The sequence below is a fragment of the Dendrobates tinctorius genome, unplaced genomic scaffold, assembly GCF_039654945.1.
Source record: "Dendrobates tinctorius isolate UK_male_01 unplaced genomic scaffold, ASM3965494v1 ptg000016l, whole genome shotgun sequence".
Classification (NCBI taxonomy): Eukaryota; Metazoa; Chordata; class Amphibia; order Anura; family Dendrobatidae; genus Dendrobates; species Dendrobates tinctorius.
Window position 1 is genome coordinate 33,130,680 of NW_027361684.1, and position 14,564 is coordinate 33,145,243.

The 14,564-nt window shown below is 43.6% G+C and overlaps 2 protein-coding genes across 12 annotated transcripts in view; one reads left to right on the forward strand and one right to left on the reverse strand.

Moving 5' to 3' along the window:
* Positions 1-1,382: 1,382 nt before the first annotated feature.
* ALKBH4 (alkB homolog 4, lysine demethylase) lies at positions 1,383-13,866 on the reverse strand. The gene is made up of 3 exons (XM_073565639.1): positions 13,732-13,866; positions 8,229-8,423; positions 1,383-3,042 (listed from the first exon to the last, which is right to left on the reverse strand). Exons 1-3 carry the CDS (start codon positions 13,831-13,833, stop codon positions 2,389-2,391), a joined length of 951 nt encoding a protein of 316 aa, XP_073421740.1. The 5' UTR covers positions 13,834-13,866; the 3' UTR covers positions 1,383-2,388.
* Positions 13,759-14,564, forward strand: part of LRWD1 (leucine rich repeats and WD repeat domain containing 1) — a 74,144-nt gene continuing 73,338 nt past the window's right edge. For 4 of the 11 annotated variants that reach the window (XM_073565630.1, XM_073565635.1, XM_073565637.1 and 1 more), the window contains exon 1: positions 13,759-13,937. The gene's annotated coding sequence lies outside the window, so the exon portion shown is untranslated. Of the gene's footprint in view, positions 13,967-14,564 lie in introns of all 11 variants that reach the window. The other 7 variants (XM_073565629.1, XM_073565634.1, XM_073565636.1 and 4 more) reach the window with 3 other exon arrangements.

Consider the following 14,564-nt stretch of genomic DNA (forward strand, 5'->3'; position numbering starts at 1 on the left):
AATTAGGAGCACAATTAGAGTTCAAAGTTGTATTACTTGGGGCTACCACTTGCCTTACATAACATAATGCCTCTATCAGGGGCAGGGCTGAATCTTTTCTTTTTTTCTGAGGATTCAGGCAGAAGCCCAACGCAATGGAAGGCATGCACTGCAGAACATAGTGCGAGCAGCCCCATAAATAGAAAGGATATGTACATGATGAGTCTTTAAACTGATTTCCCTTCAAAGCCAAGAGCTATATCCAGCAGCATTTGTCCCTGTGACTCTTCCTTGCCCCGGGCACTAAACTCTGCTGACAGTTCTCTAAATGTACTGCAAACTCTGCGCTGCTTGATGTGTTCACGGTGAATCGCATGCATCCAGTTATAACGCGCGTCTCCGTATAAAACCACCAATGACCTTCGCGGGAGACATACAGGCAGGTGTGGATTACATTTTTTTTTTTTTTTTTTTTTTTTTATCTGTAAGTCTGTGGGGAAAATTTTCACATAAATCTCAGTGTATCCGCAAGAGAAATTGACATGTTGTGGATGCGCAGGTCAATCCCATTCACTTTGTTGGAACTATAAGATGCTGCATTTTTTGCTCAATGAATAAAAGCAGCATTAAAAGCTTGTCTTGGGAACTTATCCTAAGGAAGAAATGCCTGACAAAATTTGAATCTACATAGGAGAGGTGGATTGCTATCCAAGACCTTTCTACTCTGGCACTACTGAACACCAGGTGAAAGCGCCACTCCAGCATGTTTCTTATCAGTGCTGGAGTGGTGCTACTAACCTAAGTTCCCTGACCGTAGTCTTATACTCATCAGCCGCTGTTTTCAGCTTTTTCCTTTGCTGCTCCGGTCCCAATGAGCCATCTTGTGACCGCAATTTCTAACAAACCAGCAATCAGAGGAAACAGTCACCAGCTCTCTGTGTAAGCCCATGAGATCCTCATTCTGGCTCTCATAGATTTACATTGAGTATTGACTTCTAGTATGGTATCAAACACTGGAGTGATCCGTCAGGTCACAACCTGCAGAAGACGACCAGAACGGCACCGATAACAGAAGAAGGCAATTCCACTCCAGCGCTGCAAAAGAAAAGGAAAAAAAAGACGCTGGAGTGGTGCTTTTAGTTTTTTAGATAGATGCTAGTCACTTACATCCCTGAGAAGCAAAAGATTGAATCCAACCCACTTACATCCAAGCAGAGAAGTCTGTGGCAGTCAATCCCCGCTTATACACATTAGTTTGTCAGTGGGTTCCTTCAAAATGGGCAGAATTTACCAAAAACTATAAATGAATGTCTATCTGCAGTTTTTAACATAGTAAGATTTTGAAAATATGAAACATCTGTATAATTCAACCAGATGGTGTACTCGGAAAGAGGGAGACAGGATAGTAGAAACAATTAATGTTTATTAATTAAAAAAATTCAGAATTGGAAAAATATCAATTTCTGAAAGGGAATCTTGTCAACAGAATTTCACCTCCCAAACTGTTTAAAGGTGCATGTAGCTCTTTCAAAGACAAGTCCAGCAAGAACTTTACATTTCCAGTCTGTTCCTCCGTTATTACGAAATCAGCATTTGAATTTATATGAAAATAAGGCTAAAGAGCTATGATAGATCTGAAGCCTCTATCACTCCAGCTCTGTTTCCTGTCCAGCATCGCTACCGCCTCCAGAGATAATTCTACGTGAAGGGGAATTACCAGAGTTATGTGTAATGGCCGCTCTCTGTTTTCACTGCAGAGCTGTGTGTGATTATACCTGACACATCTGCAGGTTCCTCTCGTCTTACAGGCAGACGGGGTTATAATACTGTTGCAATACAGCAGAGCCGCAGAAAAAAAAAAACGTGTTTGCAAGAAGACAAATTTAATTTCTCCTGTTCTGTGTTAAGTTACTTTTCTCACAACAGTAACTCCATATAAAATAATCTCTGGAGGCAGATTCTCATGCAGATCAGTGTCTGGCCCATAGTCCTAAACAGCTCATTTACATATAAGAAAACGTGGATTTCTCTGGAATAAGATATCGGATCGCAGATATCAAGGTAACATGTTAATTAGCGCCTACATGCCCATATAGACAGCTTAGGAGAGTTGATCCTACTGACAGTTTCCCTTTAAACATATATATTAAGATTTTTGTTTTTTTTCATTGATTTTCACTTAATATTTTTTGGTACTTCACAAATTAGGAGCACAATTAGAGTTCAAAGTTGTATTACTTGGGACAACTACTTGCCTTACATAACGTAATGCCTCTGTCAGGGGCAGGTCTGAACCTTTTCTTTTTTTCCTGAGGATTCAGGCAGAAGCCCAACGCAATGGAAGGCATGCACTGCAGAACATAGTGTGAGCAGCCCCATAAATAGAAAGGATATGTACATGATGAGTCTTTAAACTGATTTCCCTTCAAAGCCAAGAGCTATATCCAGCAGCATTTGTCCCTGTGACTCTTCCTTGCCCCCGGCACTAAACTCTGCTGACAGTTCTCTAAATGTACTGCAAACTCTGCGCTGCTTGATGTGTTCACGGTGAATCGCATGCATCCAGTTATAACGCGCGTCTCCGTATAAAACCACCAATGACCTTCGCGGGAGATGTATAGCTACTTTCACATCACTATAGGGAACCAAGGCAGACTTTGATGTGCGGACGGCCTCACAGGCCCGGAGGTCAGACTGTAGATTCACCACATCCCTATAGATCCCAGGTTGTAGACAGCTTCCATTCTGTTCACTATGTTGATCCAAGGTAGAAATCAGCAGCAGATTGTCTACAGAAGAACTTGTCATCGTGAGCACAGTATCTGTAAGAAGATTCAGACTTACTAGTCTTTCTCCCCAAAGCCAAGAGTCATCAAAGTGAGGGTCAATGGCAGACCCCCTGTCCGAATTGTAATCCAGATTACATTGCTCAACAGGCAGGAACCCTTTCAGGACAGAATTATTCTTCATCCTTTCCCAGAGGATTTTGCTAAAACTCGGAAGACCATTGAAATTGGCAACTTTGATTTTTTGCTTCTTAAAGTTCACCTTTGGGCCAAAATCCTGTGGACATAAAGGATACAGATAATTCAGCACAAGCCAAACACATGATCTGGATGCCCAATTTTTCTACTGTAGATTCCCACCATATGTAGAGACGCATCTGGTAAAGGATTAAGAATAGGGACTGGATTTAGAAGAGACACAGCAGTTATAAGCAAAACATAAAAAGTGACGCTAGATGATATTAAAAGGCTTTTCTCAAATATGTGTCATTAGCAAAACAGACGATTCCCATAGGTAGGTCAGGGATGCAGGTTTGAATTTGATTTTTGATTGATCTGGTGAGATAAGACAACAGCACAGATCTCCGCTGTGTTTACAAGCTGCACACTCCCCAATCTCTCCACACACAATTACCTCTTCCAGCTCAAAAACATAAAACATCACGCAGCTGAAAAAACAGTGCGACAGTGGAGAGCCAGACTTCAATCTAACTTTCTTAAGGGGTCAGAACATTTATCACTAAATTAGGCATGGCATTTTTAGCTTTCTTTTTTAGATTATTTTGAGAAATGATCTATTTTTGTCTCTTTTCAATTCATGAAGTATTACAAGAGATGAAAAGTCATCAGTCATCTAAAATAAAAATCTTCCCTCCCAAAGTGTGGTAAACAGAGTAAAGGTACGTTGTCTGCCCCAACAATGAACAAAAGACACAAATGCAGTATGATAGCATGCAGGTACATATGAGCTCTGAACTGCATTACTTCTATATATACCCAGACTTTTGGCACAGTCCACAATTTGCAACAACTTCTGCCACAATCTATGGCTAAAACTATTGCTGAACAATTGATGAATTTGCCAAGATGGCCATATAGGAGCTGATAGGGCCGTGTGTGTCAGGGTATCACAGGCCTGATCTCTGCACTTTCTAAATGTATCCATATACAGAGCAATCTACTATATAATTGTCTAATTCTGTCTGTAATGGAAATCCCACCTCGCTGATTGGTCGTGGCCTAACTGCCGCGACCAATCAGCGACAGTTGCTTAGGCCTGTTTCACACATTCGTTTGTGTCCATCAGTCAAAATCCGCCGTTTTGCAAAAAAAAACGGATCGGCCATTTTTCTTGGCGGATCCGTTTTTTTCCCATTGAGTTGCATTACCGGCGGATCTTGACGGATGGCCATCTGTTTTTTTTGCAGATCCGCCAAAATTTTGACGTCCGCCGACATGGCCGAACGGACCATGCAACGTTTTTTCGGGCGGCAGGATCCGCATTTCTCACTGCGCATGCCCGAAAGACTTCACTCAGCCGGAAATTTAACCCTAAACTCTGTTCTGGCGGCTGAAAAATTTCTCTCTCTCTCTCTCTTCGGCAGCGGTTCCTTTAAAATTCTTCCTTTGACGGATCCGTTAAAATAACAGTCCGGTGCCAAACGTTGTGGTCAGTACAGACACGGATCCGTTATCCGCCATTTTAGCCGATTTTTGACTGACCAAAAAAACTGATGTGTGAAACAGGCCTAAGTCGTCGCATCGCTTATTGTGCAGGCACATTACAGCCGTTAAAGGCATCACTGCTGCGTTGCTCATTACACAGGCACAGTCCTGTACATATTCTGGAGTACAAAACATTAGGTAATTAGGTAACAGTAGAACAGTGACTGGAGCTCTGGGTGTAACTTGCGTACAATACATTAGGTGACAGCAGAAAAGTGAATGCAGCTCTGGGTGTAACTGGAGTACAATACATTAGGTAAGATCTGAACACTGACTGCAGCTCTGGGTGTAACTGGAGTACAATACATTAGGTAAAAGCAGAACAGTGACTGCAGCTCTGGCTGTAACAGGAGTATAATACATTAGGTAAGAGCAGAACGGTGACTGCAGCTCTGGGTGTAACTGGAGTACAATATATTGGATAACAGCAGAACAGTGACAGCAGCTCTGGCTGTAACCAGAGTACAATACATTAGGTAACAGCAGAACAGTGACAGCAGCTCCGGGTGTAACAGGAGTATAATACACTAGATGGTGGCCCGATTCTTCGCATCAGGTAGTCTAGAGTCTCTGTTAAAATAAAAAAGTGATATAGTCACCTCCCTACGGCCCTCGGACTGTTTCTCTCCTCTCACCACGCTCCCAGCATCTTCCGGTCCCAGTAATGCTTAGCGAAAAGGGCCGGAGATGACGCCACTCTTGCGAGAGCGCAACGTCATCAGCGGTGTTTCACGCTAAGCATTACTGGGACCGGAAGATGCGCCGGGAGCGTGGTGAGAGGAGAGAAAGAGTCCGGGGGCCATCGGGAGGTGAGTATATCACTTTTTTATTTTAACAGAGACTCTAGAATACCGGATGCGATAGAATCAGGCCACCAACTAGTCTATATATAAAAGTGAATGAATGTATGTATGTATGTGTCTGTGTGTCACCAACCAATCACAAAGCATCAGAGTGGGACGTGGATGGAGAGCGGGGCTGTGGACGGATACAGCAGGACGGTGCATGGAGAGCGGGGCTGTGGAGGGACAGCGGGACACAGATGTAGAGCGCGGCTGCGGAGGGATAGAACAGAATGGCGGGTGGAGAGCGGGGCTGTGGAAGGAGAGAGCGTGATGGCGGGTGGAGAACGGGGCTGTTAAGGAAGAGAGCGGGACCCACAGTTAGGTACTATGCCCGGGCAACGCCAGGCTCTTCAGCTAGTAATAATATAAATATAATATTGTGACAGTTTTTTTAGATCATATTTTAGGAACATTACTTGCGTACAAAAAGCAAGCAGAAAAGACAAGTTGCGCCATTTATAGAGAATTTGTCAGTAGGTTTTGGCGATATAATTTGAGAGCAGCATAATGTAGGGCTAGAAAGCCTGATCCCAACGATGTATCACTTACTGAACTACTTAGTGCAGTTTTGATAGAATCCATGTTTCTCTGCTGTAGATGCAGCAGAGCGGTGTATAACCCCCCTTACTAGCAGCTTCTTGTGTACACTGTGCATAGGCAGAAAGCTACCAATCAGTGGTGGGGGCGGGACTACACAGATTAGCCAGACTGGTCTGCCAGTGAGATGTAGTCCTGTAGTGACAATCTTCTGCTGATAAAATACTGATTGTATTAATACTACAGCACACAGCCTACTAAGTGACACATCCCTGTAAACGGCCTATCATGCCCTATATTGTGCTGCTCTCAGATTAAATAAATAAATCTTCGGATTCTCTTAACACAGGGCCACATGTTATCCCATTATATCAACAATTTACAAGTACTTTGGGAAAACAATTTGACTCACAGCAGAGGGTCAATGTCATGATCCAGGTTGGATGATGACAGTTAAAAGCACATGTAACCTTTTTTTTTCTTAAACTGTGTGCGTAAGTTTGGTTTTGCCCCCAGTGGCCATTAGGATTATTACACAGTGGTGTCTTATGAATGGGTCACCGAGGAGAAAAAAAGCAAAACAAGCTAAGCCACAGAAAACCAGAGAAGTTGGTAACTATGCAGATTCCTGATCTTACCACACAACTAGCAGTAGCCGTGGAGCGGTTCCTAGACGCCTCGTCACGGCCAGAGGACTACATAAGCCTAAAGCAAGAAAAGGGAAAACTAACTGCCCCAGAGCAGACCCCAAAGGAATAGATAGCCCCCACACATGTATTGATGGGGAAACAAGATGAAGGCACAAACACAGGCAGGAAAATAGGCTGAGCAAATGATGGGGCCCAAACTAACTAGACAGGAAAGGAAAGGCAAGTCACTGTCTGCAACCTGCAAAAAACCCTACAAAAATAATGTCCAACACTTCTGATAGCAAAATTAACCCTGAAGTCACTAGACTTCACCCACTATATCAGCACTCTGGAATATTCTGAGACAGAGCAAAAAGAGACCGAACTAGTAAGGGACAAAAAGCCAATTGGCAAAATACTGATAAATAAGAGTGGAAATTTAGCTCAGCCCCCAGCCGGGGCTGGCAGACCACACAAAAAACTGAATAGACCAACAAAATCAAGTGTGAACATTAGCAGAAAAATTTAGCTTTAGATGAGTGGAACAAAGCTGAAAACCAAGAGGTGACAGGCCAGAAGGAATCACCAGCAAGTGAATAGGGCGTCGGCTGTCTTAAATCCAGTCTGAGAATCCTGAGATCCAATCGTCATCCTCATTCTCAGGTGGCAGATCTCCACCGATCAAACCAGCCGCACCACCTCCTGTCACCACCAGAGGGAGTCCAGAAGGGGAACTCACAACTGGTGAGAATGAACTCACAACAGGTGCCTTTTGTTCTAGTTTGCCCCCGGTGGTGGTTAGTGTTATTACACGGGAATCACTAACAGGTGTGATTCCTCTGGCTTAACTATAAAGGTGTGTCATGTGCTCTCACTGGTGTTGGTGATAGTGTTCATTTCCAACCATCCTTGGTGGAGAAAGGAGCTAGAGAGAGTTCCTTGCAGCACGGTCAGAGCCCTGGTATGGAAGGAGTCAGAGGGGATTTCCTTGCAGCTCTGACAGAGCTTGGTGGCAACTGTTCAGGAGGAAAGCTGCATTCTGGTGGTGGACTCTGTTGCTGGGAGCAAGAGCAACAGAGCAAAGCTAAGTGGTGTTTCCCTGTTTGTGCCTTTCCTTTATGTTTGTTTCAGTGCAGTGGTGGGATTAGTCTCTGCACCGGCCATTTCACTAGAAAGGGGTAGGTGCAGGGTGAGTTAGGGTTTAAAGGTATCCTGAGCGGCGCCCGGTGCGAAACCAGCCTAGGGATCGGTAGTAGTGTAGAGACACGGACTCAGGGGAGTGCAGGAGGTCTCCACGTCCCCGTTCCCTATCGCAGGGCCCTACTGGAGGCGGTGTATCCAGGGTCACGTGTGTCATATAAATTCGCCCTGTTGGAGGCGGTGTGTTCAGTCACACGTTCACCATTACAGTCAAGACTTGTCACAGTGATGGCACTGCACATAGGAGAGAACATCTTCAATACTTTACCAAACCCTGAAGCAAAGTGTATGGATTCTTGAATGTGAACAGGACTCAGTGATGTAACTACAGTAGTGGTTAAAGTTTCCACCTGATGATCCCAATCAGGGCTACTAGCAAGACCTGGTTGTAAGGGACAATCTCTCTAATTGCTCTACAGACTAGAATTTACAGCTCTGAAGTACTAAATTCAGACAAAAGACCAAATACAGCAATTCACAGCTAAAATTATCATTCATTTTTCACGTATTCAAGAGAAAATACATGCCTGCTTTCTTCGCCCAGACTGGGAAAGTCTCCATTCGTCCTGATCCATGACTTGCACCATATCCAGCTCCTCATTTTCAGTAACAAACTCTTCTATCAAAGTCACCCCTGGGAATGGGAACCACCAGCCAGCTGCCTCGGTCCGCTCTGCTCCTTTACCGATACCTTCCTCAGGGTTGTACACAAATGATAAAGTCTATAGAATAATGTAGGGAAAGTGAAGAAAAAAAAAATTATATATGGGTAAAGGCAAAAAAAGAAAACTGCAAGTCCACTGAAGGCACTGCTCACTCATAGCGATCATTACTGCCCTGCTATGATTAATTACAGCTAGTGGTAGAACATCGGCTGGCACTATGTACGGACAATCACTAGTTAGCATTGAAACAATTACCTGATAATCAATGGAAAACTTAAACAGGATTGTCTCATGATTGCAGATTAGGAGCGCTCCTCGTGGACTGACCGATCAGACCAGCAGCATCTCCAAGCCACTGGATCACCCTGTGCGCTGCCAATATGCAAGCAGAGGCAGCTTTGTCTCTAACGCAGGGGAGGAGCGCAGGGGCGCCGAAGATCATCCAATCCGGCGCAGTGCTTACAAGCTCCGCATTCCTCGTCTAGGAGTTCAGCTGCCTAAGAAAGACTGCAAAGGTGGCCGGTAATCTAGGCAATGAGCCGTAAACACAATTAAGGAACCCCTTTATTCTTTTTAATCAATTAAAGTACTGTAAATCATAAGAGCCCACTTAATTTACGGGTGCATGTCACCAGAAGCACGGGCTAGGCACTCCAACGTATTGGTCACTACAACAGCAGTTTGCAATTTTCACTCAGCAACATCCACTGCTGCCTGTTTCTGAGAAAACACCCATGGAGTCAAAATTGTCACTACACCTGTAGATAACTTCCTAGAGGGGTGTATTTCTAAAATGGGGTCACTTGAGGGGAGGGATTCTGTTCATCTAGCACTTAGGGGCTCTGTATATGGAGCCCACAAACTATTCTAGGAAAATCTGCGCTCCAGGAGGCAAATAATCTGTTCTTCCCGAGTTTCTCCGTATGGCTTAGTACTGTACAGCCACATATGGGGTATTGCCACATTCAGTAGAATTGGTGCAATTTTTACACATTTCCAGTGTGATGGGGTATTGGCACACAGGAGAAATTGCACAACAAATTTTATGATCCATTTTGCTCCTGTTACCCTTGTGAAAATGAAAAATTTAGGGCAAAACCAACATTTTTGCGAGAATTTTTTTTTTTATAATTTCACAGTTCAACGTTCTAAACTTCTGTTAAGCACCTGGTGGATCAAAATGCTCACCACCCATCTAGATAAATTCCTTGAAGGGTCTATCTTCCAAAATAGCATCACTTGTGGGGGGTTTCCACTGTTTAGGAACATCAGGGGATCTCCAAACCCAACATGGTGTTTGTCAATGATTCCAGCCAATCTTGCATTCAAAATATCAAACGGCGCTCCTTCCATTCCGAGCCCTGCCGTGCGCCCAAACTGTAGTTTTCTCCCTCATATTGGGTATCTGCCTATACTAAGGAGAAATTGCACAACAACTTGTATGGTGTAATTTCTCCTGTTGCTCTTATGAAAATAAAAAAATATAGGGAATAAAAGAACAATTGTGTGAAAAACGTGATTTTTTTATTTTCACAGCTCAACGTTATACACTTCTATGAAGCACCTGAGGGTTGAAGGTGCTCACCACACATCTAGATACATTCTCGAGAGGTCTAGTTTACAAAATGGGGTCACTTGTGTTTTTTTTTGTTTTCACTGTTTAGGCACATCAGGGGCTCTCCAAATGCGACATGGCATCTGCTAATGATTCCAACAAATTTTAAGTTAAAAAACGTGAAACGGCGCTCCTCCCCTTCCGAGCGCCCAAACAGTAGTTATCCTCCACATATGAGGTATCGGCGTATTCAGGGGAAATTGCACAACACATTTTGGAGTCCATTTTCTACCTTGTGAACAAAGAAAATTTGGGGATAAAGTAAAATTTGTGCGAAAAAAAGAATTTGATATTCAAGTATATTAGAAATTACTTTAGATTATAGCACTCCCTAAATAGGGATTTAAGGGGGTATTTACTTTGGCCTTCAGACCACCCCCTTTAACCCCTTTCCTACAATGGACGTAATATTCTGTCCATGTGACCTGGGACCTAAGTCCCATGGACGGAATATTACATCATAGCGATCAGCGGCGCCCACGTGGTGAGTGCCACTGATTGCGGCCGGGTGTCAGCTGATTATCACAGCTGACACCCGGCACAATGTGTCAGGGGCGGTCACGGACCGCCCCTGACACGTTAACCCCTTGCACACCGCGATCAAACACGATCGCGGTGTACCAGGAGTTAAAGGGAAGCATCAGCAGGGAGGGGATCGCTGATCTGTCACAGTGATCAGTGATGTGACAGATCAGCGATCTGTCACAGGACAGTGATGTCCCCCCTGGGACAACCTAATAAAGCTAAAAAAAAGTGTAAAAAAAAAAAAAAAAAAAAATTGCTAAATAAATTTAAAAAAAAAAAAAAAACCCTAATAAATTCATTTTTTGGAAAAAAACAAACAAACAATAAAAGTACACATTTGGTATCGCCGCATCCGTAACGACCCGCCTTATAAAACTGTCCTATTAGTTAACCCCTTTAGCAAACCCCTTAAAAAAGAAAAAGAAAAAAACGAAGCAAAAAAAGATTTATTATCATACTGCCGAACAAAAAGTGCAACAACGCACGATCAAAAAGACGCATATAAATATCCATTGTACCGCTGAAAACGTCATCTTGTCCCGGAAAAAAACAAGCTGCCATACAGCGTCATCAGCGAAAAAATAAAAAGTTATAGCTCGTAGAATAAAGCGATGCAAAAATAATTTTTTATATAAAATTGTTTTCATTGCATAAAACTGACAAAACATAAAAAAACGACATAAATGAGGTATCGCTGTAACCGTACTGACCCGAAGAAGAAAACCACTTTATCAATTTTACCGCACGCGGAATGGTGTAAACGCACCCCCAAAAAGAAATTCATGTCACGTGCCCGAAAATAATACCAATAAAAACGTCAACTCGTCCCGCAAAAAATAAGACCTCACATGACTCGGTGGGTCAAAAGATGGAAAAATTATAGCTCTCAATATGTGGTGATGCAAAAACTATTTTTACAATAAAAAGCGTCTTTTAGCGTGCGACAGCTGCCAAACATAAAAACCACCATAAATAGTAAATCAAACCCCCCGTTATCACCCCCTTAGTTACAGAAAAATAATAAAATTAAAAGAAAATGTATTTATTTCCATTTTCCCATTAGGGTTAGGGCTAAGATTAGGGTTAGGGGTGTGTTGTGGTTAGGGTTGGAGTTAGAATTGGGGGGTTTCCACTGTTTAGGCACATCAGGTGCCCCCTAAATGCAACATGGCATCTGATCTCAATTCCAGCCAAGTCTGCATTGAAAAAGTCAAATGGTGCTCCTTCCCTTCCAAGCTCTGCCATGCGCCCAAACAGTGTTTTACCCCCACGTATGGGGTATCAGCGTACTCAGGACAAATTGCAAAACAACTTTTGGGGTCCAATTTCTCCTGTTGCCCTTAGGAAGATAAAAAATTGGGGGCAAAAATATCATTTTTGTGGAAAAAAAAAATATGATTTTTTTATTTTCACGCCCGGGCGTTATAAACTTCTGTGAAGCACTTGGTGGTTCAAAGTTCTCACCACACATCTAGATAAGTTCTGTGGGGGGGGGGTCTAGTTTCCAAAATGGGGTCACTTGTGGGGAGTTTCAATAGTTTAGGCACATCAGAGGCTCTCCAAACGCACATGACACCCGCAGACCATTCCATCAAAGTCTGCATTCCAAAATGTCACTGCTTCCCTTCCGAGCCCCGATGTGTGCCCATACAGTAGTTTTCTCCCACATATGGGGTATCAGCATACTCATGACAAATTGGACAACAACTTTTGGGGTCCAATTTCTCCTGTTACCCTTGGGAAAATAAAAAAATTGGGGACTAAATGATCATGTTTGTGGAAAAAATACGATTTTTTTATTTTCACGCCCGGGGCATTATAAGCTTCTGTGAAGCCCTTGGGGGTTCAAAGTGCTCACCACACATCTAGATAAGTTCCTTAGGGGGTCTAGTTTCCAAAATGGTGTAATTTGTGGGGGGTTTCCACTGTTTTGGTACATCAGGGGCTTTCCAAACGCGACATGGTGTCCGATCTCAATTCCAGACAAAAACGTCAAATGGCGCTGCTTCCCTTCCGAGCTCTGCCATGCGCCCAAATGGTTGTTTACCCCCACATGTGGGGTATCAGCGTACTCAGGACAAATTGCACAATAACTTTTAGGGTCCTGTTACCCTTGGGAAAATAAGAATTGAGGGTGAAAACATCATTTTTGTGGAAAAAAAATCATTTTTTAATTGTACGGCTGTACGTTATAAACTAAAGTTCTCACCACACATCTAGATAAGTTCCTTTGGGGGGTCTAGTTTCCAAAAAGGGGCCACTTGTGGGGGGGGGGGGTTTCCACTCTTTAGGTACATCAGGGGCGTCCGATCTGAATTCCAGCCAATTTTGCATTGAAAAAGTCAAACGGCGCTCCTTCCCTTCTGAGCTCTGCCATGCGCCGAAACAGTGGTTCCCCCCCACATATCAGGTATCAGCGTAATCAGGACAAATTGCACAATAACTTTTGCAGTCCAATTTCTCCTGTTACCCTTGGTAAAATAAAAAAAATTGGACCTGAAGTATTTTTTTTGTGATAAAAAGTTAAATGTTCATTTTTATTTTTTTTTTAAATATTCAAAAAATTCCTGTGAAGCACCTGAAGGGTTAATAAACTTCTTGAATGTGGTTTTGAGCACCTTAAGGGGTGCAGTTTTTAGAATAGTGTCACTTTTGGGTATTTTCTGTCATATAGACCCCTCAAAGTGGCTTCAAATGTGATGTGGTCCTAAAAATAAAATGGTGTTGTAAAAATGAGAAATCGCAGGTCAATTTTTAACCCTTATAACTTCCTAACAAAAAAAAATTTTGGTTCCAAAATTGTGCTGATGTAAAGTAAACATGTGGGAAATGTTAGTTATCAAGTTTTTTGTGTGCCGTATCTCTGTGATTTAAGGGCATAAAAATTCAAAGTTGCGAAATTTTCAAAATTTTCGCCAAATTTCTTTTTTTTTCACAAATAAACACAAGTTATTTGAATGAAATTTTACCACTAACATGAAGTACAATATGTCACGAGAAAACAATGTCAGAATCACCGGGATCCATGGAAGCGTTCCAGAGTTATTACCTCATAGAGGGACAGTGGTCAGAATTGTAAAAATTGGCCCGGGAGTTGCAAACCACCTTTGGGGGTAAAGGGGTTAAGTAACAGCAGCCAATCAGCAGAGAGCAGCTGCTGCTCTCCAGCACACAGGCAGGGGTCACCCACGTCATGTCTAAGGATCACACACAATCAGCCGTCACCTTTTCTAGCCCCTGTCGCAGCCCCTCGGCCGTAGACTCGCACACTAAGCAGGACCGGACGCCCTTACAGCCACAGGCCGGTGGGGCGCTGGCGTCAGCCATAAGGAGCGAGCACAGTGCAGCGATACTTCCGGTGCAAACTCAACCTCCGGAAGTGACGTCATCGTGGCGGGAGATCGAACAGAGCAGCTGTGACAGCGGAGGAGGCGAGTGTCTGGGCGCTGCGGAGGAGGCGGTGAGTGCGGGACAGAGAGCATACACACAGATGTGCCTGCCGCAGCGAGGGCAGCATGCACGTGTCACTGCGTCCTCCTGGAAATCCCGCACTGATAGTGACCAGTGTGTACAACCATGCATGTGGGTCACTCCATGGAGCGTGAGACTGGCGGCGCAGGGCTGTGTCCACTGATCTTTAAGCTCTTGTAATGTGTGCTGTCATCTGAGCAGTTATGGGCGATGTTAGGTTTGGTAACTTCCGCCACTCCCAGCACTGCTGTGTGTGATCAGTATATAACACTATACACACCGATAATATTCAGTGGTTCCGGCAGGCGCACACTGCCATGAGGTCATCTGAGAGTATCAGCCGATTGTACCAATGATGCTGATCTGGGTGTGAGCATAGTGGGATTCAATTTGATTTTTCTCGGAGGAGGAGAAGATGGAGGAAAAAAAACTCTTCATCTCTCTTTGGACAGTCGGTGGACTTCTGTCTGCTCTCAGATGTCATCCGAGTGCAGTCCGATGTTTCTCGCGCATTCAGTGACTAGCATGGCCGAATGCAAATCTAAAAACGGATCAAATTCAGCCATGCAGTTATCTCTTTTCTTCAG